This window comes from Hemitrygon akajei, chromosome 1 (genome assembly GCF_048418815.1).
Source record: "Hemitrygon akajei chromosome 1, sHemAka1.3, whole genome shotgun sequence".
Classification (NCBI taxonomy): domain Eukaryota; kingdom Metazoa; phylum Chordata; class Chondrichthyes; order Myliobatiformes; family Dasyatidae; genus Hemitrygon; species Hemitrygon akajei.
In genome coordinates, this window is record NC_133124.1 from 58,095,588 (window position 1) to 58,120,520 (window position 24,933).

The 24,933-nt window shown below is 43.7% G+C and overlaps 1 protein-coding gene across 2 annotated transcripts in view; it reads left to right on the forward strand.

Moving 5' to 3' along the window:
* Nucleotides 1–24,933, forward strand: part of smchd1 (structural maintenance of chromosomes flexible hinge domain containing 1) — a 185,485-nt gene that overhangs the window by 61,496 nt on the left and 99,056 nt on the right. For both annotated transcript variants that reach the window (XM_073043659.1, XM_073043666.1), the window contains 6 exons: nucleotides 1,319–1,432; nucleotides 15,473–15,550; nucleotides 16,113–16,232; nucleotides 16,753–16,897; nucleotides 18,799–18,898; nucleotides 19,183–19,255. In XM_073043659.1, the coding sequence (XP_072899760.1) occupies nucleotides 1,319–1,432; nucleotides 15,473–15,550; nucleotides 16,113–16,232; nucleotides 16,753–16,897; nucleotides 18,799–18,898; nucleotides 19,183–19,255 (630 nt within the window). The remainder of the gene's footprint in view (nucleotides 1–1,318; nucleotides 1,433–15,472; nucleotides 15,551–16,112; nucleotides 16,233–16,752; nucleotides 16,898–18,798; nucleotides 18,899–19,182; nucleotides 19,256–24,933) is intronic.

A 24,933-nucleotide genomic window follows, 5' to 3' on the forward strand; every position in this document is an offset into this window, starting at 1 on the left:
TGACTTAATGTATCTTTTTTTTGTTAATCTTCAATAGTAATTAATTTTTAAAAAGATTTAAAATGACCATGCAAGGTTCCCAAACTTTTGCTTTGGGCCCTTTTCCTTCTTTGTTATTTTGAAACTGTAAAAGATGGAAATAAAAAAGTAATCTTGCTTAAAATATTAAAGAAATGTGTCGTCTTTCACTTTATGCCTTTGGAAATCAGGTCCTTTTTTAAAATTCGCTTAGCTATTCACAGTAACTGAAATTTTGACCAGAGGTGCCCAAACTTTTGCATACCATATATTTGATACTTCATCCAATTTGTGTCCAGCAGGGGGTTTGAAATTACCTCTTTTGAAATAATTTCTGATTTGATCTGGTTTCATCTGTGATCCTATTTACATTTGGCAAATTATCCTAACTAGTGTTGTAGTTCTCTATGATTCTGCATACATTTCTCAAATGTTCAGAGCAATTACTTTTAATCAAGCCTTATTTTTAGTGATTTAGGACATTTTTAGGCTCTGAATTCATTTTTTTGATAGTTGTAATTAAGAGATTCTCTTGCATCTTGTGACAAGATGCAAGCTGGACTCTGCCTTTTTTAAGATTTAATTTGGCTAAGCCTAGATTTAAGAACACTATATATTGATTAACCTAATAGTTTGGAAAGAAAAAAGAAAGAAATTAAGTGGGTCAAGTGTAAAATCTGAAAATGTAAGCAAGAGCAATTGGTATAATATACAATCCATTGAAGTGCTATAGAAACGTATTCATTTCCACAAACAGGTAAAGAATTTAAGAATGAAAGAAAGTAGATTGAAAGAAAGGGCTTACTAATGTGCAGAAATTCAAAGTGCAGTGGACTGGTTGAATTTCAACAACCATCAAAGGGCACCTATTTGCAACAATTACATCAGGCAAGCATATTAATTGATAGTGCACGGGTGTTTCTGATAGTTTGGTGTATCCAAATTGGTTGTTATTTTTTGTTAACTTCATCTGAAAGACTGTTTCTAACGAATAATTGCACTTTCAATAGTGCAGTTGACAGTAAGCCCCAAGTTGTTGTGCTTGTATCTCTAGAGTAACATTAAGTGGCTGTCTTATGACCTGTGCAAGGTGGCTGTTAACTGAACCATTGCTGATGCTTGTACTGGCACTGGTTTTCTTACAGAACCAGTTACCAGTTTGTTTGATTGCATTCTAGTTATATTTTGACAAACTGTGGCTTTAAGACAGTGTGTGATAAAGAAATGTTGATTTATCCTAAGCAACATACCATATGTAAATGTAGTTAATCCTTCAACTATATACTGATACTGTTTACAGGTGCTTTAAGAATTGAAATTCTCAATAAAAAAGGTGAAACCATGCAGAAGCTTCCAGGGACAAGTCATGGTGGATCAAAGAAATTATTGGTGGAGCTGAAAGTTATTTGGCAGTGTAAGTATGCAAAAGTTACTAATTTGAAGAGGTAATTTTTAGAGTGTATAACCATTCAGCTGTTTGCTGTGTTTGACACCTAACTGCTGGTGATCCTTTTTAAATGCATTAGCTTTGTTATCAGCTAGCAAAATGTAAACATGAAAAATAACTTGATCACTGTAAATTTTCCTCCCAGTCTGGCATTACATGAGATACATAATATCAGCAAGAATTTATGCAATCTATAACGCTAGATTATTCTGTAACCTTTTATGGAGGATCTAGTCAGCATTCCTGGCGGGGGGGGGGGGGGAAGAAATTTGAGTTTAGGTATGCTTCACCAATGGATTTGCTTTGGAACAATGAACCATGTAAATTTCTCCTTGTGTATCTAATGCAACTGAAGTTCTCCATTCAAAGCAACCTCCTGGTGAATCTGTTCTGCATACAACATCCTTTCTGCTATGATAGCCAGAACTGCACACGGTATTTCAACTGTGACCTGACCAATGTTCTGCAGAGCTGCATCGTAATATCCCAACTCTTATACTTTATAGTCTCTGTCTACGAAGGCAAGCATGCCAATGTGGCTTCTCTGACTTATTCCCCTGTTTTTCCAGTTTTGGGCAATTATAAATATGCACACAAGGTATCTCTGTATGTCAGCACCCCTATTGTTCCTTCCATGTATTGTATACATCTTACAAGTATTTGATGTTCCAAAATACATCACACTTGTCTGAAATTAATGATATCTACAAAACCTATGTCCAGCCTTCCATTTGATTCATTATCTTCCATATCCTTAGACAATCATATTTTCCATCTTCATCTTCAGCAATTTTTATGTTGTCAGCAAGCTTACTAATCAGACCACCTGTGTTCTTGTCCATATCATATGACAAACAAATGTTCTAGCAAAGATCCTGTGTGGTTCATGTTCCAGTTCTAGTCAGCAAAGAGCCCCTCCACCTCTGTTTTCTGCCTTGGATCATCAAGCCAATTCTAAATCCATTTTGTCAACATGCCTCTGATTCCTGTTGCCTTCACCTTTGAACCCAGCCTGTCTACTTGGATCTTTAGAGAAGCTTTGCTCAAAATCATTTATACTGCTTCTTGCATTCATCTATTTTCTTAGTTACCTGCAAAAAATTTGATCAGATATGAGCCAAGATTTCCACTGTGAACAAAGTGTGCTGAATCCCCTGTCTTTCCAAGTGAACTTAAATCCTGCTCCTTTTTCCCCCCATTTCCCTATAACTGGAACAGGCTCATTGGCCTTTAGTTTCCTGGCTCATCTCTAATAGCTTTTCAATAAGGAAACATTTGCAATTACCCAGTCTTTCTGTACGTCAGCTAAAATGATAAAATCTCCATCAGAGCTCCAGCTATCTCCTCCATTCACATAGCATGTACTTCTAAAAACTTCAAAGAACTTGCTTGTTACCCGTTGCTTACACCTGACATTTGATTCCTTTTTCTTAATCAAATCTTCAATTTCCTTTGTTAATCAAGGTTTAAATAATCTTACCATATTTGCTTCTTACCTTAGAGGGTGATGCTGAATCTGAACCTTACTATTTTACCTTTACACTCTTCGCACTTGACTGTTCTTTTGCCATCTAGCAGCTGCTCCTTATCAACTTCTTTCTGGGTCCTGTCTTTTACTATTGAATTAAGTTACTCCCAATTTAAAACCTAGCTCTGACCAAACTTGTCCTTTTCAATTACTACTTTGTATATAATTACTAAATAACAGTCACTGTTCCCAAAGGGTTTCTCCATGGATACTTTTGCCACTTGCCCATCCTAATTCCATAATGTAAGTTTGAATAAAACCTTCCTTCTCTTGCAGGACCTGGGATCTAGTTTATCAATTCCATTCCATCTAAACCTGTTACTCTAAGGTAATGGGATATTGATGGTGAATGTAGATAATTTTGCCATTAATAGCTCGAACATCTGATCCACTAGAATAATTCCTTCCAAAATTATGCAAGGTAGATTCAAGACTCTTGTTCTGGGAAATCATTGTATAGAAAATGGTTTCTTTGCATAGTATGTAACATGATTTCCTTTTCATTTGGTCCACACAATTTTATTTGTCAAAAATACTCTCTTAATGTCATGACAACAAGTTTAAGTTCTTCAGAAGCAAAGTTCTTCTGATGAACTTTTTCAAGTTCTTCAGAAGGCAACTTGTAAACGAACAATGGCAAATGGCGAGAATGGTATTTGATCAAAGGAGGAAAGAAAGCTGACAATCAGAATCAGAGTTAGGTTTATTATCACTGGCATGCGTCGTAAAATTTGTTAACTTAGCAGCAGCAGTTCAATGCTATACAAAATATGGAAGGGGAAAAAACATAATTAAGAAATAAATAAATTACAGTATATGTATATTGAATAGATTAAAAGTCGTGCAAAAACAGAAATAAATGTATATATTAAATAAGTGAGCTATTGTTCACAGGTTCACTATCCATTTAGGAATCGGATGGTAAAGGTGAAAAAGCTGTTCCTTGATCCCCAAGTGTGAGCCTTCAGGCTTCTGTACCTCCTAATGATGGTAACAGTGAGAAAGGGGCATGCCCTGGGTGCTGGGAGTCCTTAATAATGGGCATTACCTTTCTTAGATGCCGCTCCTTGAAGATCTCCTGGTTATTCTGTAGGGTAGTACCCAAGATGAACCTGATTAAATTTATGACCCTCTGCAGCTTCTTTCCGCCCACCCTCCATACCAGACGGTGAAGCAGCCTGTCAAAATGCTCTCCACGGTACATCTACAGATGTTTTTGAGTGTTTTTGTTGACATACCAAATCTCTTCAAATTTCTAATGAAGTATAGTTGCTGTCTTGCCTTCTTTGTAGCTGCAGTTGGGACCAGGTTAGGCCCTCAGAGATTTTTGACACCCAGGAACTTGAAACTGCTCACTCTCTTCACTTCAAGTTCAAGTCACTTTTTATTGTCATTTTGACTATAACTGCTGGCACAGTACACAGTAAAAATGAGACAATGTTTTTCAGGACCATGGTGCTACATGAAACAATATAAAAACTACACTGAACTACATAAAACAACACAAAAAACTACACTAGACTACAAACTTACCCAGGACTGCATAAAGTGCACAAACAGTGCAGGCATTACAATAAGTAATAAACAAGACAATAGGCACAGTAGAGGGCAGTAAGTTGGTGTCAGTCCAGACTCTGAGTATTGAAGAGTCTGATGGCTTGGAAACTGTTACAAAGCCTTATCCTGAGAGCCCAAATGCTTCGGTGCCTTTTCCCAGATGGCAGGAGGGAGAAGAGTTTGTATGAGGGGTGCGTGCGGTCCTTCATAATACTGTTTGCGGATGCATTGTGTGGTGTAAATGTCTGTAATGGCGGGAAAAGAGACCCCCAATCATCCTCTCAGCTGACCTTGCTATCCGCTGCAGGGTCTTGCGATCTGAGATGGTGCAGTTTCCAAACCAGGCAGTGATGCAGCTGGTCAGGATGCTCTCAATGCAACCTCTGTGGAATGTGGTGAGGATGGGGAGTGGGAGATGGACTTTCCTCAGCCTTTGCAGAAAGTAGAGACACTGCTGGGTTTTCTTTGCTATGGAGCTGGTGTTGCGGGACCAGGTGAGATTCTCTGCCAGGTGAACACCAAGAAATTTGGTGCTCTTAACGATCTCTACCAAGGAGCCGTCGACGTTCAGCAGAGAGTGGTTGCTCCGTGCCCTCCTGAAGTCAACAACCATATTTTTTCTTTTGTTCACATTCAGAGACAGGTTGTTGGATCTGCACCAGTCAGTTAGCTGCTGCACCTCCTCTCTGTAAGCTGACTTGTCGTTCTTGCTGATGAGACCCACCATGGTCACGTCATTGGCAAACTTGATGATGTGATTCGAGCTGTGTGTTGCAGCACATTCGTGGGTCAGCAGAGTGAACAGCAGTGGACTGAGCACACAGCCCTGGGGGTCCCCGTGCTCAGTGTGATGGTGTTGGAGATGCTGCCTCCAATCCGGACTGACTGAGGTCTCCCAGTCAGTAAGCCTAGTATCCAGTTGCAGAGGGAGGTGTTCAAGCCCAGTAGGCTCAGCTTTCCAATCAGTTTCTGAGGAATGATTTTTCTGAATGCTGAACTAAAGTCTATGAACAGCATCCGAACGTATGTGTCTTTTTTTTGTCCATGTGGGTTAGGGCCAGGCGGAGGGTGAAGGCAAAGGCGTCATCTGTTGAACAGTTGGGATGGTACGCGAACTGCAGGGGGTCCAGTGAGGGGAGCAGCAGGATCTTGATGTGCCTCATGACAAGCCTCTCGAAACACTTCATGATGGATGTGAGTGCAACAGGACAGTAGTCATCAAGGCAGGACACTGAAGACTTCTTTGGCACGGGGATGATGGTGGTGGCCTTGAAGCATATTGGAATGACGGCGCTGCTCAGGGAGATGTTAAAGATGTCAGTGAGAACATCTGCTAGCTGGTCTGCACATCCTCGAAGCACTCTACCAGGAATATTGTTTGGTCCAGCAGCCTTCCATGGGTTGACCCTGCACATGGTTCTCCTCACATCGGACACTGTGAGACACAGCACCTGGTCATTTGGAGGAGGGGTGGATTTCCTCGCCGCCACGTCATTTTCCGCCTCAAAACGAGCATATCGCACTCCTGTATGCCCTCTTGTCTCCATCTGAGATTCTACCAACAGTAGTTGTATCATCAGAAAATTTATAAATGGTATTTGAGCTATACCTAGCCACACAGTCATGGGTATAGAGAGAGTAGAGCTGTGGGCTAAGCACACACGCCTGAGGTGCACCAGTGTTGGTCTTAAAAAAAACAGTAAATCGTGGATTCATTAAGTTTAGAAATCAGTAAAGGAGGATTAAAAGATTAAGAAGGAAATTAGAAAATGAGGCATTAAAAAAGTAGAAGTTCTATACATGAATGTATGGTGAGAGGGAAGAAAAGCTGAAGATAATGTGGACTGTGACCTTAAGACATGGCAGCAGAATTAGGCCTTTTGACCCATTAGGTCTGCTCCACTATTCAATCATGGCAGATTTATTATCCCTCTCATTCCCATTCTCTTGCCTTCTTCCCGTAATCTTTGTCACTTTGACTAATCAAGAACTGATCAACCTCTGCATCTGTCAATGACTTGGCCTCCACTGCTGAGGCAATGAATTCCACAGATTCCTCTACCCTCTGGTTAAAGAAGGTCCTCCTCATCTCTGTTCTAAATGGACGACTCTATTCTGAGGCTGTTCCCACTGGTCCTAGATTCCCCCACTATAGGAAACAGTCTCTCCGCATCTACTCTATCTAGGCCTCCAAATATTTGATAGGTTTCAGTGATGTTCCTTCCTCATTCTTCTAAACTCCAGTGAACACAGACCCAGAGCCATCATTCTTATGAATCTCCAACAATAGCACATCTTAGATATCGATCTAAAATGCTCACAATACTCCCAAGTGCAGTCTGATCAATGCCTTATAAAGCCTTGTAGTCATGCACAAAGCGCTACAAAAGGAACACACGGAGGCAGAGAGAGCTGAACTCGGAATGACTTTACTGATTCAACTCACGTGCTTAAATCTCCTCTCCCGTGGGTCCCTGCGACCAGTGGGGCGGATGTGACGTCAGACCGTCCCCGGAAGGTCCGCCCTGAGCGGGCCGCACATCTAACTGCGGCTCCCGATGGCGGTTCAAGTTCTGTGTGTGTGGACCGCCACCCCCCCTCCCCCAGAAATGTCCATCGGGGGAGTGGAGCCCCCAGTCCGTGTGGCTTGCCTGGGTGGCCAGCCTTGCTGGCGCGGTGCGGGTACTCTCACTGGTTGCTCATGCCCCTGCAAATAAAAACGTACTCACAGTCTCGGAGGTCTTTAGGGGTGAAAGATGGCGTGGGCCCATGCCTTGAGGTCGGGACCAGTGCTAGGGTCTGCACCTTGTCCCGCAGCCGTGTTAGCACCGCTGCTGTAGATTCATCCGAATCTTAGGCCTCTGGTATGAACTCACCCGGGACCGTCGGGGGCGCCGTAGACCAATTCCACTAAGGGGGTTCCTTGGGGGCTGTGCGGATGCCCAGTAGGACCCAGGGAAGCTTATCTGTCCAGTTGGGACCCCTGAGCCGCGCCATCAGGGCCGACTTGAGATGCCGGTGGAATCGCTCTACCAAACCGTTGGACTGGGGATGGTACACTGTGGTGTGATGCAGCTGGGTGCCCAGGAGCTGCGCCAGTGCTGTCCACAAACCAGATGTGAACTGCGCCCCTCTGTCGGAGGTGATGTCCCTTGGGAGGCCGAACCTGGCGAGTCATGTTTGCAATGAGCGTCCTGGCGCAGGACTCAGTGGACATGTCTGCAAGCAGTACGGCTTCCGGCCATCTGGTGAACCTGTCTACCATGGTAAAGATCTACCTGGTGCCCCGGGAGACCGGCAGGGGGCCGACAATGTCCACATGGATGTTTTGGAATCTCCTTTGTGTCGGCTGGAACTGCTGGAGGGGAGCCTTCACGTGCCGCTGGACTTTAGCGGTCTGGCAGTGTTCGCAGGTCCTGGCCCAGTGTCCGACCTGTTTGCACAAACCGTGCCAGACGAATCTGTCAGCTACCAGCTTGATGGACGCCCGGATGGATGGGTGGGCCAGGTCGTGCAGTGTGTCGAACACCTGGCACCTCCATGCTGCTGGTACCACGGGTCGGGGTTTACCGGTAGACACGTCACACAGGAGTCGATCCACTACCGGGCCGATGGAGACATCCTCCAACTGGAGCCCCAAAATGGCGGTGCGATAAGCCAGGATCTCGGTGTACGACCGTTGTGCTTCCACCAGTGCTGCGTAGTCTATTCCTGAGGATGATATGACTACTGAGTGGAGGCAGGGGCAAGACAGTGTGTCGGCGACGACGTTATTCTTCCCTGCGCTATGGCAGACGTCCGTGGTGAATTCTGAAATAAAGGACAGGAGCCTCTGCTGCCAAGCCGACCATGGGTCGGATACCTTGGCCAGTGCGAAGGTGAGGGGCTTGTGGTCCGTATACACGGTGAACTCCCTTCCCTCAAAGAAGTACCGGAAATGCCGGACAGCCAGATAGAGCGCTAGCAACTCCCTGTCAAAGGCGCTGTACTTCACCTCTGGTGGCCGTAGGTGCCGGCTGAAGAAAGCGAGTGCTCACCACTGGTCCTCAACTAGCTGCTCCAGGACTCCGCCAACTGCCGTGTTGGAAGCGTCGACTGTGAGTGCCATGGCTACATCGACTCTCGGGTGCACTGGGGGGGCCGCCTTCGCCAGCGTCTCCTTGGTCTGCTCGAATGCCTCCGTGGACTCCGTGTCCCATGCCACTTCTTTGGCCTTGCCGGCCATCAGGCAGAACAAGGGTCTCATGATGTGGGCTGCCGCTGGCACGACCCGATGATAAAAGTTGACCATCCCTACGAACGCCTGCAGGCCCTTGACCGTGCTGGGCTTGGGAACTGGCGGATGGCCTGGACCTTGTCCGGTAGGGGAACTGAGCCATGTCAGTTGACTCTGTGGCCCAAGAAGTCGATCTCTGTCAGCCCGAACTGACACTTGGCCAGATTGATTGCCAGTCCGTGGTTGCTCAGGCATTGGCAGAGCTGGCGCAAATGTGCCACGTGCTCTTGGTGCGAACTGCTGGCCACCAGGATATCCAAGTAAATGAAAACGAAATCCAGGCTGTGTCCTACTGAGTCCATGAGCCTTTGGAAAGTTTGGGCTGCATTCTTGAGACCGAAAGGCATCCTCAGGAATTCGAACAAGCCGAACGGGGTGATGAGGGCTGTCTTGGGCACGTCGTCAGGGTGCACTGGGATCTGATAGTATCCCCTGACCAGGTCGATTTTGGAGAAGATGATCGCTCTGTGCAGGTTCACCGTGAAGTCCTGGATGTGGGGGTACCGGGTATCTGTCGGCGGTTGTGGCATCGTTGAGTCTTCTGTAGTCTCTGCAGGGCCTCCATCCTCCTGCGGATTTGGGCACCATGTGCAACGGGGATGCCCACGGGCTGTCTGAGCGGTGTATGACCACCAGCTCTTCCATCTTACGGAACTCCTCCTTGGCAAGGTGTAGCTTGTCGGGTGGGAGCCTGCAAGCTCGGGCGTGCAGTGGTGGTCCTTGCGTGGGGATGTGGTGCTGCATGCCGTGCTTGGGGTTGACCATGGAGAACTGCGGGGTGACTATGAAGGGGAATTCCGCCAACACCTTGGCGAATTCGTTACCTGAGAGGGTCACGGAATCTAGGTGGATGGCCGGTAGCTTGGCTTCTCCAAGCTGGAAAGTCTGGAGCGTCTCGGCGTGGACCAAACGCCGGCCTTTCAAGTCAACCAGGAGGCAGTTGGCTCGTAGGAAGTCTGCCCATAGTAGTGGCTGTGACACCGCTGCCAACATGAAAGTCCAAGTGAAACGGCTGGACCGGAAATGCAGTGCAATACTTCGCAAGCCGTACATCCGACTACTGGTGCCATTTGCAGTGGTGAGTTCGGGGCCTGGGACCGCGTTGTGCACATTGCTCGGACTCATGGCTGGTTGCAGAGTCGCTGGTTCCAGTTGCCGTCTGGTACGTCGGGGTCACCAATGTAGTCGCGCGCAAAGTGCTATGAAAGGAACACACAGAGGCAGAGAGAGCTGAACTCAGAATGACTTTACTGATACAACTCGCACGCTTTAATCTCCCCTCCCATGGGTCCCTGCGACCAGCAGGGCGGACCCCCGGAAGGTCTGCCCCGAGTGGGCTGCGTGTCTGCCTGTGGCTTCCGATGGCGGTTCGAGTCCCGTGTGTGCAGACCACCACAGCCTCAGCATTAAATCCGTGCTTTATATTCTGGTCTTTTCAAAATGAATGCCAACATTGCATTTGCCTTCCTTAGTACCAACTCAACCTGCAAGTTAACCTTTAGGGAATCCTGCTTGAGGGCTTGCGAGTCTGTTTACACCACTGATTTTGAACTTCCTCTATGTAGGAAATGGTCTACACCTTTATTCCATCTACCACAGTGCATAACCATACACTTCCCTACACAGTTTCATCTGCCACTTCTTTTCCCATTCTCCTAGTCTCTCTAAGTCCTTCTGCAGACTCCCTGCTTTCTCAATACTTTTCTCCCCTCCACTTGTCTTTGTATTGTTCACAAACTTTGCCACAAAGCTATCAATTCTGTCATCCAAATCCTTGACATATAGCGTGAATAGAAGTGGTCCCAACACTAACCCTTATGGATCACCATTAGTCACTGGTGGCCAAACAGAAAAGGGGCCCTTTATTCCCACTCTTTGTCTCCTGCCACTTAGCCAATCTTCTGTCCGTGCTAGTATCTTCCCTGCAAAACTATGTGCTCCTATTTTGTTAAGCATCTTGTCGAAGGACTTCTGAAAATCCAAGTAAACAACGTTCATTCACTCATTACAGACTCAGCCAGGAAAGATTCTACTAGGGATTAGGAAAATATCTAGAAAAATTCAACATATTTTAGCTGTCTTTGTGGAAGAAGATACTGAAAATCTCCTGGATCAGTTAACTTGACCTCATTAGAAGGGAAATTATTTGGAATCTACCATAAGAGATTAAGCTACAAACAAATAATTGCAACTTGTAGAAATTGCTGCGTTGTTGTGAGATTGATCTAAGTTCAGCCTGACTTAGTGTTCTCTGGAGATGGCATGTTCTCCCTGTGACAAAGATGTATGCATTAGTCAGTTAATTGACTGAGTCTGACCCTGTGGTGCAGAAGGATGGGACGGAGAAGAAGAGAGCTGTCATCATTGGGGACTCTATAGTCAGGGGAGCAGACAGGAGACTTTGTGGACGTGAGAAGGACACCTGCATGGTTTGTTGCCTCCTGGGTGCCAGGGTCCGGGATGTCTCTGACTGGGTGAACAACATCCTGGAACGAGAAGGAAAGCAACCAGAAGTCTTGATACATGTTGGTGCCAACAACATAGGCAAGAAGAGGGATGAGGTCCTGAAGTGTGAGTTTCGGGAACTAGGCAGAAGGCTGAAGAACAGGACCTCAAGGGTGGCATTCTCAAGATTGCTGCCAGTGCTATGTGATAGTGATGGTAAGAATTGGAGGAGATGGCTGTTGAATGCGTGGCTGAGGAGTTGGTGCAGGGGGCAGGGTTTTAGGTTTTTGGATCATTGTGATTTCTTCTGGGGAAGGTGGGACCTTTACAGATTGGATGGGTTGCAACTGAACTCGAGGGGGTGCAATATCCTTGCAGGTAGGTTTGCTAGCATGGTTCAGGAGGGTTTAAATAAATTTGCAAGGGGGATGGGACCCAGACCAATAGAGCAGTGGAAGAAGTGCATGGAGTAAAGCTAGATCTAACAGAGAGAGGCTTTGAGGAAAGAGAAGCGGAATAAAGGGTGGAAAGGTAGAAGGGCTAAAGTTTGTGTACTTCAATGCAAGAAGCATCAGGAACAAGGGTGATGAACTGAGAGCTTGGATACATACATGGAATTATGATGTAGTGGCCATTACAGAGACTTGGGTGGCACCAGAGCAGGAATAAATTCTCAATATTCCTGGATTTCAGTGCTTTAAAAGGGATAGAGAGTGGGGGGGAAGGGGAGGAGGGGTGGCATTACTGGTCAGGGATACTATTACAGCTACAGAAAGGGTGGGTAATGTAGCAGGATCCTCTTGAGTCAGTATGGATGGAAGTCAGGAACAGGAAGGGAGCAGTTACTCTATTGGGAGTATTCTGTAGGCCCCCTGGTAGCAGCAGAGATACCAAGGAGCAGATTGGGAGGCAGATTTTGGAAAAGTGCATAAATGACAGGGTTGTTATCATGGGTGACTTCAACTTCCCTAATTGGCACCTGATTAGTTCCAATGGTTTAGATGGGGCAGAGTTTGTTAAGTGTGTCCAGGATGGATTCCTGTAACAGTATGTTGACGGGCTGACTAGGGGGAATGCCATACTAGATCTAGTATTAGGTAACAAACTGGGTCAGGTCACAGATCTCTCAGTGGGTGAGCATCTGAGGGGACAGTGACCACTGCTCCCTGGCCTTTAGCATTATCATGAAAAAGGATAGAATCAGAGTGGACAGGAAAATTTTTAATTGGGGAGGGGCAAATTATGAGGCTCTTAGGCTAGAATTTGCGGGTGTGAATTGGGATGATGTTTTTTTCAGGGAATTGTACTATGGACCTGTTGTCGATGTTTAGGGATCTCTTGCAGGATGTTAGGGATAAATTTGTCCTGGTGAAGAAGATAAAGAATGATAGGGTGAAGGAACCAAGGGTGACAAGTGAGGTGGAAAATCTAGTCAGGTGGAAGAAAGCAGTATACATGAGGTTTAGGAAGCAAGGATCAGATGGGTCTATTGAGTGTAGGGTAGCAAGAAAGGAGCTTAAGAAGGGGCTGAGAAGAGCAAGAAGGGGGCATGAGAAGGCCTTGGCGAGTAGGGTAAAGGAAAACCCGAAGGCATTCTTCAATAAAATGAAGAACAAAAGGATGACAGGAGTGAAGGTAGGACCAATTAGGGATAAAAGTGGGAAGATGTGCCTGGAGGCTGTGGAACTGAGCGAGGTTCTCAATGAATACTTCTCTTTGGTATTCACCAATGAGAGGGAACTTGATGACGGTGAGGACAATATGGGTGAAGTTAATGTTCTGGAGCATGTTGATATTAAGGGAGAGGAGGTGTTGGAGTTGTTAAAATACATTAGGACGTATTCATAGTCTGGGAGTTTGATTGTCCTGATTTATACTCTCTATATTGTGTTGTGGTTGGTCTGGAGTTGTTTTTTTTTGTGTTGTGGGGCTTGGGGAGGATACTAAGTTTACTTGTCTTCAATTTAGGTGCTTTTTTGTCAAATTCTCTTCCTTTGTAGCATATTGTCATTGTGTGTTTAATTTTGCACTGTATTCATGTTCCTTATTGGGATTTGGGGTTTTTAATTTGTAAAATGTATAGAAAAACTAATTTTAAAAAAAACATTAGGACGGATCAGTCCCTGGGGCCTGTTGGAATATTCCCCAGGCTGCTCCGCAAGGCGAGGGAAGAGATTGCTGTGCCTCTGGCTAGGATCTTTATGTCTTCGTTGTCCACGGGAATGGTACCAGAGGATTGAATGTTGTCCCTTTGTTCAAAAAAGGTAGTAGGGATAGTCTGGGTAATTATAGACCAGTGAGCCTTACGTCTGTGGTGGGAAAGCTGTTGGAAGAGATTCTTAGAGATAGAATCTGTGGGCATTTAGAGATTCATGGTCTGATCAGGGACAGTCAGCATGTCCTTACAAAGGACAGATCATGTCTCACAAGCCTGATAAAGTTCTTTGAGGAGGTGACCAGGCATATAGATGAGGGTAGTGCAGTGGATGTGATCTACATGGATTTTAGTAAGGCATTTGACAAGGTTCCACATGGTAGGCTTATTCAGAAAGTCAGAAGGCATGGGATCCAGGGAAGTTTGGCCAGGTGGATTCAGAATTGGCTTACCTGCAGAAAGTAGAGGGTTGTGCTGGAGAGAGTACATTCGGATTGGAGGGTTGTGACTAGTGGTGTCCCACAAGGATGGGTTCTGGGACCTCTACTTTTCGTGATTTTTATTAACGGCCTGGATGTAGGGGTAGAAAGGTGGGTTGGCAAGTTTGCAGACGACACAAAGGTTGGTGGTGTTGTAGATAGTGTAGAGGATTGTCGAAGATTGCAGAGAGACATTGATAGGATGCAGAAGTGGGCTGAGAAGTGGCAGATGGAGTTCAACCCAGAGAAGTGTGAGGTGGTACACTTTGGAAAGACAAACTCCAAGGCAGAGTACAAAATAAATGGCAGGATACTTGGTAGCGTGGAGGAGCAGAGGGGCCTGGGGGTACATGTCCACAGATCCCTGAAAGTTGCCTCACAGATAGATAGGGTAGTTAAGAAAGCTTATGGAGTGTTAGCTTTCATAAGTCGAGGGATAGAGTTTAAGAGTCGTGAGGTAATGATGTAGTTCTATAAAACTCTGGTTAGGCTACGCTTGGAGTACTGTTTCCAGTTCTGGTCGCCTCACTATAGGAAGGATGTGGAAGCATTGGAAAGAGTACAGAGGAGATTTACCAGGATGCTGCCTGGTTTAGAGAGTATGGATTATGATCAGAGATTAAGGGAGCTAGGGCTTTACTCTTTGGAGAAAAGGACGATGAGAGGAGACATGATAGAGGTATACAAGATATTAAGAGGAATAGATAGAGTGGACAGCCAGTGCCTCTTCCCCAGGGCACCACTGCTCAATACAAGAGGACATGGCTTTAGGGTAAGGGGAGGGAAGTTCAAGTGGGATACTAGAGAAAGATTTTTTACTCAGAGAGTGGTTGGTGCGTGGAATGCACTGCCTGAGTCAGCGGTGGAGGCAGATACACTAGTGAAATTTTAGAGATTACTAGACAGGTATATGGAGGAATTTACGGTGGGGGTTTTATGGGAGGCAGGGTTTAACGGTCGGCACAGCATTGTGGGCCAAAGGGCCTGTACTGTGTTGTACTATTCTATGTTCTATGTTGATCACTGTAAATTGTTCTTGTGTAGTTTATGCAAGTGTGGGGTGAGTGAGATTGCTCTGTGAACAGGCATAGAATTGTTGGCCCAAATGGAGATGTTTGAAGTTTGCGCTAGCAGAAAAAATGTGGGCCCATGAGTTAATTGTATTTGAATACTCGATAAGATGCTGTCCATGAGATTTCCACATTTGTCCAAATGGTATATACTCCTAAGAATACGTACACAACGCTGGAAGAACTCAGCAGGTCAGGCAGCATCTGTGAGAAAAGAGCAGCCAACGTTTCAGGCCAAGACCCTTCATCAGGAATTTGAAGGGTCTTGGCCCGAAACGTTGGCTACTCTTTTCTCACGGATGCTGCCTCATCTGCTGAGTTCTTCCAGCGTTGTGTACGTATCCTTTCATCCACAGCATCTGCAGTTGTATTTTTGTGTTTTGATATACTCCTAAATTGGCTGAATGTCATGTTGAACAGTTAATTAAGAATCTGAATTAATTGATGCTATTATTAAATTGTTGTAAAATGTTAATAACTGTTCTTTGGCATTTCAGCTTCTGGAGGTGATAAAGAAATAGTTTCTCATATCAGTCAACATGGTGGCAAATGGCCATATTGGTTCAAAAAGATGGGTGAGTGTTTTCACAAGAAAATACTGAAGTCATGGTTCAGGTTTTCCTAGGTTCATTTTTTCACATGGTGTGGTAGGAAACCAAGACATTTCAAGCAAGTGTATTCTTTTGTTCCTGTTTGTGAACAAAAAATATCACCAAGGGAGGAATCTTGTTTGTAAAAAGAATAATGTGTTAGTATTTTCACTGAAGTAAATAAATTAGAAATATAGATTTTTAAACCTTGAAGTGTCATTGTTTTGCATTATTTATAATAAGTGCTGATTTTAAAATTGGATATATCTAGGCATTTCCAAGCAGAAAATTATTCTGTAAAGTAGCCTTATTGTGTATATTGGCATAATTGTAGTACTCCATCACTATGTTTGTGGGTTTGCATTTGGGTGTACTCAAGACACAAATTATGAATACTAATTTTGGTTGTAAATGAGAACAGTTAAAGCCAGAATTATGCACTTTGCAAACAAATAGAGGACATTGTGGGGCAATTTTTAGAAATATGAGGAAGCGATCACAGCTCAATTTTGCATTTTACTTTAATAGGGTTGCATTTTTTTTCCAGAAAATATTAATAAGCTTGGGAACTACACCTTAAAACTACAAGTGGTGTTGAATGAAAGTAATGCAGATACGTATGCAGGAAGGCCTCTTCCAAGCAAAATCTTCAAATTTACTGTCACAGGTAAATAATGGGAGAGGGATGTATTTCAGAGAATCTTCAAGGATTGGCTTGAGGTTATCTGATTATCTGTCAAAAAGGTCAGAATACAGTGGGCATACCTGAATGAGTTTCAAAGAACAGAAAAGATTGGTGGTGCAAAGGGTTCTGATGAAATTGAGGAGAAGGCTGTGGGTAAGGACATCTAGGTCACTCTACCATGAAAGACCTTTTCAAATGCCTTACTAACTTCGGTGCAGTCAACTTCCATTGCCTTACCCTTACAATTGCCCACTTTCCCTCCTCTAGGTGCCTTACCCTACATGTAGCAGCAGTGACTAGTCTCTTTGCAGCTTAGAGCCCCTTGCCACTAAAATCAAGGCATTACTGTGCCCTTGCTCTTTTGTACTTGTGTGTTACTGTATTAATTTGATTTCTGCTCTAATACTTATTGATTAGAGATTAGCTTCCTGAACAGATTTTCTGTTTCCAGTGTTATTCAATTTGTGCACTATTTTGAGATTAATATTTCTTTCCTCTTAAGAGGGCAAACCTGATAAATTTACAGTGGGAATGCTGGATCCTCCATTTCGTATTGCTGTCCCTTTCAGTATTCCTCTGGACCTGCAGGATGAATTTGGACATTCAACACAACCAACCACTGATATCAAACCAATTGTGGAAGCAAGGTATTGCAACAAATAATTCTGCTGTACTTTAGATAAGCATTTGGTATCATTTTTGATTTGCCTGCCATTTGCACTCTTGAGTAGTGTAAATTTACAATTATCTAACATATCTCTGGTAGCTCATTTCATCTAATGAAAAACCTATCCTTCATGCCCCCTTTAAATCTTTCCCTCCAGCTTAAATTTATGTCCTATAGTTTAAACTCTTCTACCCTGGGGGAAAAAACTGTGACCAACGACCTTATCCTTGTTCTTCATGATTTTATGAATCTCTATAAGGTTTAAAGTAAATTTATTATCAAAGTATATATATATCACCATATAAAACCCTGAGATTCATTTTCTTGCGAGCATGCTGAGAAAATTGAAGAAACATAATAAAATCAATGAAAGACCTTCTGGCCACGTAGACCTGACCCCTGTGTCTTTCCTCTGCTAGGTCAACCGCACCCCCTCCCAACAATATCCAAAACAATACCCTTTAAGGGGAAGGGCCATTGGGGTACTCTGCGCTAGCTGCCTATCCTCTTTTCCCCTTCCTGACAGTTACATTGTTTCCTGCACCTAGTTGTAACTGTCTCCCTGTATTTCCTGTCGGTCAACAGATGTTTCTTAATCTTGTATATTTTCTTGGATATGGACAGTTTGTCCTTCTGTTTGCACTCTAACCTCTCCATATCTCTGAACTGCATTATTTAGGCTGAATGTAGAGCTCTCCAAATGATTAACATTTACAGTTTGGTTTTCCTGGACTGAGAGTTAAATTATAACAGGAGATTATACCATCTCAGGCTGTATCACTCGGAATAAGGAATATCATGCGTGATTTGATTATGTTTGAAGTTATGAAGAAGCACTCTTGTTAGCAAAACTGTTTCAGGTATCAGAGAGCCTAAGATTATGGAACATAATCCATATCCCTCCATTCTCTGCATATTCATGTGCATATCTAGGAGTTTCTTAAATGCCTTAACACCACCTCTGGCAGCTTATTCCAGGCAGCCGTCACTCCGAGTTTCTTTTAGAAATGAACTTGCCCTGAACATTTCCTTTGAACTTTTCCCCTCTGGCTTTCAATGCATGCCTTCTGGTATAAGACTTTACAACCTTCAGAAAAAGGTACTGGCTGTCTAGCAATACCTCTCATAATTTTAAAAACTGGTTTGAATGAATCTTACTATGCACTATCTCCAATTGTAGTATATTCCTTTAAGTAAGAGGACTAAAATATGCACATTACGCTTGTGTGTCCCCACTACCCTGTACAATTGTAAAAAAATTCTCCTCCTTACTTCTGAACTCCAATTTTTTTGCAGTGTGCTAATATGCCATTTACTTTCCTAGCTACTTAAAAAGTGAACAGGCAAGTGTATCAGGTATTAAGTGTATCACACATCACATCACCTTCCCTAATTTGCAGTTAAATGATTACTTTTTAAAAAAATAATTATATAGCTTTTAATTCCTTATCCTGAACTGCATGACATTGAACTTTACTACACTAAACAAAATGTGACAAGTGGTGCACACTCAAATCAATCTGTATCCTGAAGCTATGCCTAAATATTCTTATGGTGCATGCCCTCACAATTATTTTGTGGCATTGACAAATTTGGATACCAAGTCACTCAGTTATATAAACAAAAGAGAATCTGCAGATGATGGAAATCCAAGCAACACACACAAGATGCTGGAAGAACTCAGCAGGCCAGGCAGCATCTATGGAAAAATGTACATTTGACATTTCGGGCCGACACTCTTCGGCAGGACTTATAGGTAATTGAAGTCTAGGAACTCCATTAGTTACCACTTTCCAGTCTGAAAAAGACCTACCTATTCCTTCCAAAATCACTTTGCTTGTATATAGAAGTAACCTATTCTAATATAATTGCTTTTTACAGTGGGTTAGAGCTGCGTTATGAAACATTTGTGGCCAAGGGAACAAGTTGCACCATTAGAGGTATAATTGCCAGAGGTCCTGTGAACAGCTGTCAAGGCAAGGTATGTTTAATTATAGATAATCCCCTTAAATTTTCTGGTAGAAGTTCACTAATTCAACTGCTTTTCCCCCTATTAGTGCATGATTTTAATTACCTTGGTGCATAAAGATGTGAGCATCTGTACACTTCAATTTTATTCACTTGTCTTCTCACTATATTTAAGAAATGAAAGGCAATACAATTCAATTTCTGATGTTGTTGCCCATAAAAGTTTGTTAAATATCAATCTGGAAATAGCATCATTAATGCATATGATCCAGTAATTGTTCAAGTATTTCTTTATAGAACTTTGCACTTAAAGTTATCTTACCTGGATTGAAGCAAGATACAGAAATATTAAGAATCCGGCTGCTGCCTGGTAAGTTCCTGAATTTCTCAAAATTTTTTAGAAATTTGTACGGGGAAAAAATTATTATTAAATGTTGCATATATAACAGGTGCAGTGTTATCATTGTGTGTGAGTGTTTATAGCATTTGAGTTGAAAAGAACTGTGCCATAATGCTTGAAATTCAGCAGAACTTAATGGACAAGTGACTGATTTTGACACTGAAGCATTGATTTCTGGCATGTAACCCGAATGCAGATTTTTGTGTACTTGTCCGTGGCATTACATTCATAATTTTTACACTTTTGTTTATTCATAGCATTTGGGTTTTCACTTAAGTAGTACACCATTAACCATAAGCTGAATGGTTTGCATGGCCACTTTAGAAGATAGTTAAGAATTGACTGAGTTTTTGATTCTCGTGTCATGTACTAGATAAAATGGTAGATGGCTACCATGTTAATGGTAGATGTTAATGAACCAAATAGATTTTGGAGCATTGACTAATAACTTTATTCTTAAGTAATTTATATTCCCTATCTGCCGCTTTCAACTCCTGTTTCCTCATCAATATTCCAGGCTTCTGGATGAAGGCCATTAACTTAACCAATAAGCCACTGCACCCTAGATCAATTGACATTGATTTTTTCAGATTAAATTAGCATTGTAAAACTCGTAGTAAATTTTTCTGCTTATAAATTCAAGAAGCTCTAGACAGTTTAATATTTTGTCAGTTCCAACTTAAAGGATAAGTTAGCCTGGTAGCTAAATATAGTCCAGTACTCAGTCAGCCAGCCTTCATCAAAGCTCTGAAAAATGATTATAGCTAAAACTGAATAACCTTATCTAAAGTTTGCTTCACTGTGGCAGCAATCCCTGTTTCCTCATGTGACTAAACTGGCACACATCCTTCATCCACCAACCTTCCCTAAACGACATCAGAGGTAACATTGTTTTTAAGGGAAAGTTCATATCCATTTTGCCTTCACTTATTTTCCACCCCCACTCCAATATTTTTCTCCACAACCACTCTAAATTCCGGCTCCCATCCTACTACAACTCTAGTTCAATCCCCTGCTTCTTGTGCAATGCTAATAAACCTGCTAGTGCTCTGGAAGATCAGTATTCTTTAGCGGAGACCAGTGGGGAAGATCTTGAATGGATCTCTTCCATCTGTGTTTACTCAGGTGACATATACAGAGGCAATGCAGCAGCAAGGTCATGCATCCTATACAGTAGTGGTCACCAACCCGTCGATTGCGATCGACTGGTCGATTTTTGAGACTTTCCCAGTAGATCCCGAAAAAAAAAAAGTGAAAAATAAATACACAAATACTGTTGAGAGATTATTTCCGGGTTGCGGGCTTTTAGTTCCGTTCTTTCTGCCCATTGCACATGCGTGTAGCTCCCCCGCACTACACAGTGTACTTCAGTGGTCCCCAACCACCGGGCCGCGAGGAAACGATGAGTCAGCTGCACCTTTCCTCATTCCCTGTCAGCCCACTGTTGAACTTGAATGCATGCGAGGTCATCTGTCGCCTAAATGCAGTGATACCCTCGCGCCAGGGATCACTGGTTGACCTCACGTGGCCGGCGGGAAGTGCTGTTGCCACCGGCCTGGAGCGCGGACAGATGGGCGCCATATCTGAACCTGTTTACCACACCAAATGTTCGTGGGGAACCCAGTGCTAAAATATTCGCAGACGACCTAATTCAGGCTCAGGGGTTTCGTAAGTAGCAGAGCAGCTACCACACTGCGATCTACTGAAACAAACTTTTGTTAGTCGATAGATCCTACAAGGTGGGTGGGCACGCATCCTAACGCACTCCTTGCTTGGTCGGTCGCTCTCTCCAGACTGCGACCGCCGCGGCCCCGGCACGGGGACCTCCGTCCGTAACCTTGCCCTCTTAACCATCCACGACCAGCGCACCTGGCCAAGGTGGCGGGCGGGCGGGCGGGAGTCTGGAGTTTGGGCCCAGAGGCTGTCTAATGAGGCAATGAAGCCCTCAAAACTGCTTCGGTACCTTGAGTCCAAGCACCCTGAACTTAAAGACAAACCCGTTGAGTTTTGTGAGCAGAAAAAACGTGAGCAAGTGGGACAGAAGCTAAGTGCCAAGAGCCAGGAAAACTAAATTGCGGAATAGACTGGACATAAGGAACCTGCTTCAAGTATTGTTGTATTCCGGTCATGTTTAACACCCTCCCCCCACCCCATTGGCCAGTCCTGCTGTATTCTGGTCGTGTTTAACACACACACCCCCCACCACCCCCTGTTGGCCGGTCCCGCTTTATTCCCGTAGAGTTTAACACCACCTCTCCTCCCCCTGTCGGCTGGTCTGCAAGAATATCATCAATATTAAACTGGTCTGCGGTGCAAAGAAGGGTGGGTACCCCTGTTGTTTATACATTATTTCTAACTCCGGGTTGCGGGGTTTTACTTCCGGTCTTTTCTGCCCTGGTGCGCATGTGTGTAACTAGTCGATCTGGGGTTGATCTCGCCTTTCCTAAGGCCGAGGTAGGGTATCTTGGGCTTAGAAAGGTTGGTAACCACTACTATACAGATTACTGAGGTTGCGTTGTCTTCTAACAACTAGAGGCAATTTAGGGTGGATAAACACAAAAATACAACTGCAGATGTTGTGGATCAAAGAATACATACACAACGCTGGAAGAACTCAGCAGGTCAGGCAGCATCCATGGGAAAAGAGTAGCCAACGTTTCGGACCCTTCCTGATGAAGGATCTCGGTCCGAAACATTGGCTACTCTTTTCTCACGGATGCTGCCTGACCTGCTGAGTTCTTCCAGCGTTGTGTACGTATTCTTCGGGTGGATAAATCTCCACGCCCTGACAGTGTGTTCCCTCAAACTCTTTGGGAAGCTGCTGCAGAAATGGCAGGAGTCCTAGCAGAGATACTTAAAACATCCTTAGCCACGGGTGAGGTGCTGGAGGATTGGACATTAGCTAATGTTCCATTGCTTAAGAAAGGCTCTAAGAATAAACCAGAACATTACAGGCTGGTGAGCCTTCTGTCAGTAGTAGGAAAGTTATTGGAAGGTATTCTAAAGGACTGGATGTAAAAGTGTTTGAATGAATAGGGACTGATTAGGGATAGTCAACATGGCTTTGTGCGTGGTGAGTCATGTCTAACTAATCTTAATCAAATTTTCGAGGAAGTTACCAAAAAAATTTATAAAGGCAAAGGCAGTGGATGTTGTCTACGTGGACTTTAGCAGCACCTTTGACAAGGTCCCACATGGGAGTCAAGAAGGTTCAGTGACTTGGCATTGAAGATGAGGTAATAAATTGGATTGGACATTGTAGATGGTTACCTCTCTGACTGAAGGCCTGTAACTAGTAGTGTGCTGCAGGGATTAGTGCTGTGTCCATTGTTCTTTGTCATCTTTATTAACAATGATAATTAAGCATGATCAGAAAATTTTCAGATGGCAGTGTGGAGGATCAGAGGGATCTTGGGGTCCAAGTCCATAGGACACTCAAAGCTGCTGCGCAGGTTGACTCTGTGGTTAAGAAAGCATATGGTGCATTGGTCTTCATCAATCGTGCGATTGAGTTTAGGAGTCGAGAGGTAATATTGCAGCTATACAGGACCCTGGTCAGACCCCACTTGGAGTACTGTGCTCAGATTTGATAGCCTCACTACAGGAAGGATGTGGAAACCATAGAAAGGGTGCAGAGGAGATCCATGGCCTCCTCTACTGTCAAGATGGAGCCACACTCAGGTTGGAGAAACAATACCTTACATTCCGTCTAGGTAGCCTCCAACCTGATGGCATGAATATTGATTTCTCTAACTTCCATTAATGTCCCCCTCCCCTTCTTACCCCATCCCTTATTAATTATTTTTCTCTTTTCTCTTTTTTTTCCCTCTTTTCACTCTTTTTCTCTCCATGTCACTCTCACAATAACTCCTTGCCTGCTCACCATCTTCCTCTGGTGCTCCTCTCCCCCTTTTTCTCCCTAAGCCTCCCATCTCATGATCCTCTCCCTCTCCAGCTGTGTATCCCTTTTGCTAATCAACTTTCCCTCTCCCTCCTGTCTTCTCCTATCATTTTGGATCTCCCTTCCCCCTCCCACTTTCAAATCTCTTACTATCTCTTCTTTCAGTTAGTCCTGACAAAGGGTCTCGGCCCAAAACGTCGACTGTACTTCTTGCTATAGATGCTGCCTGGCCTGCTGCATTCCACCAGCATTTTGTGTGTGTTGCTAACATATCTGCATCTATGTGCCAAGCAGATAATGTATTTATTAAGATGATATCTTTATTTAATAGTCACATATACTTCGAGACGTAGTGAAATATGTGTCATTTGTGTCAATAAACAACACAGGTCACGAGTGTCACCGTGCTTCCAGCACCAACATAACATATCCACAGCTTACGAGCTGCTAACTTGTATGTCTTTGGAATTTGGGAGGAAACCAGAGGATCCGGAGGAAATCCTCTCGGTCACAGGGAGAACTGATTAGATATGGCAAAGTTATTTCCCATGGTAGGGGAGTTTAGGACAAGAGACCACGACTTCAGGATTGAAGAAGTACATTTAGAACAGAGATGCAGAGAAATTACTTAGTCAGGGTGGTAAATCTGTGGAATTTGTTGCCACAAGTGGCTGTGGAGGCCAAGTCATTGGGTGCATTTAAGGAAGTGATAGATAGGTTCTTGATTAGCCAGGACATCAAAGTGTATGGGAAGAAGGCGGGGGAGTGGGGATGACTGGAAGAATTGGATCAGCCCTTGATTGAATGGTGGAGCAGACTCTATGGGCTGAATGGCCTTCTTCTGCTCCTTTATGTTATGGTCTTATAAACTCCTTACAACTAGCGACTGGAATTGAACCCTGAACACTGGTGCTGTAAAGCATTGCGCTACTATGTATCAATGATATACAAAAAATTTGGTGTGCACTTGATTTGCCAGTGTTTTTTTTTAAATGACTTTAATGTCTAAAGTTCAAAATATATGAATTAGGGCAATGAGTCAGTAGTTCCACAGGAACTGTCTGATATTTAGAGAAGGTATGAACTTAGTTTTCATTGCTATCCAAATCTCTTCCCATTCTGAATATCCAGGTTGTGCAGTGTAATGCCGCCATTCAGGACATGCGTGACTATGAAATGATCGAAGTAGACTGCTGATAGAAATGCCATCAGCTTTGCCAGTAATCAAAGATTTTGTGTGGTTCCCTCCATCAGTCACAGTGGAGAGATGAAGTTTACCTTGGCTCGGGTATCTAACTTTGCCTTGCAGTTTTGTGATTGAGTGAAGCAATTTCTTTACCTGAGCTTAATAAATTGTTTGGAGTTCTTTAGTGAGAAATTATTTAAATTCAGTTTGTAAGTATATTCAAGACACGTATAGATCTTTTCGCGTGAAGTGAACCTGTAGTAATGTAGGAATGAAGGTACCAAGATGAAAGGCCTTTTTGGGTAATGGAGCTGATGCAAATTATCAAAAGTCCTGTTCTTAAACTTTCTGACACTTGCAGGTAGTTGACAGTGAAGAGCAGTTTGGCATTGAGTTGCTGGCTTTCCCAGTAAGAAATGGCCCAAAAATCTTCTAAGCAGTTTATTTTAGTAATTGTGCCATCAAGTGTTATGTTAACAGATGCAGATGAATGAGGCCACAAGATTTTATTTTTCCTATTAGCTTGTCAAAAGGTGATACTAAATTGTTACATTTACCCTC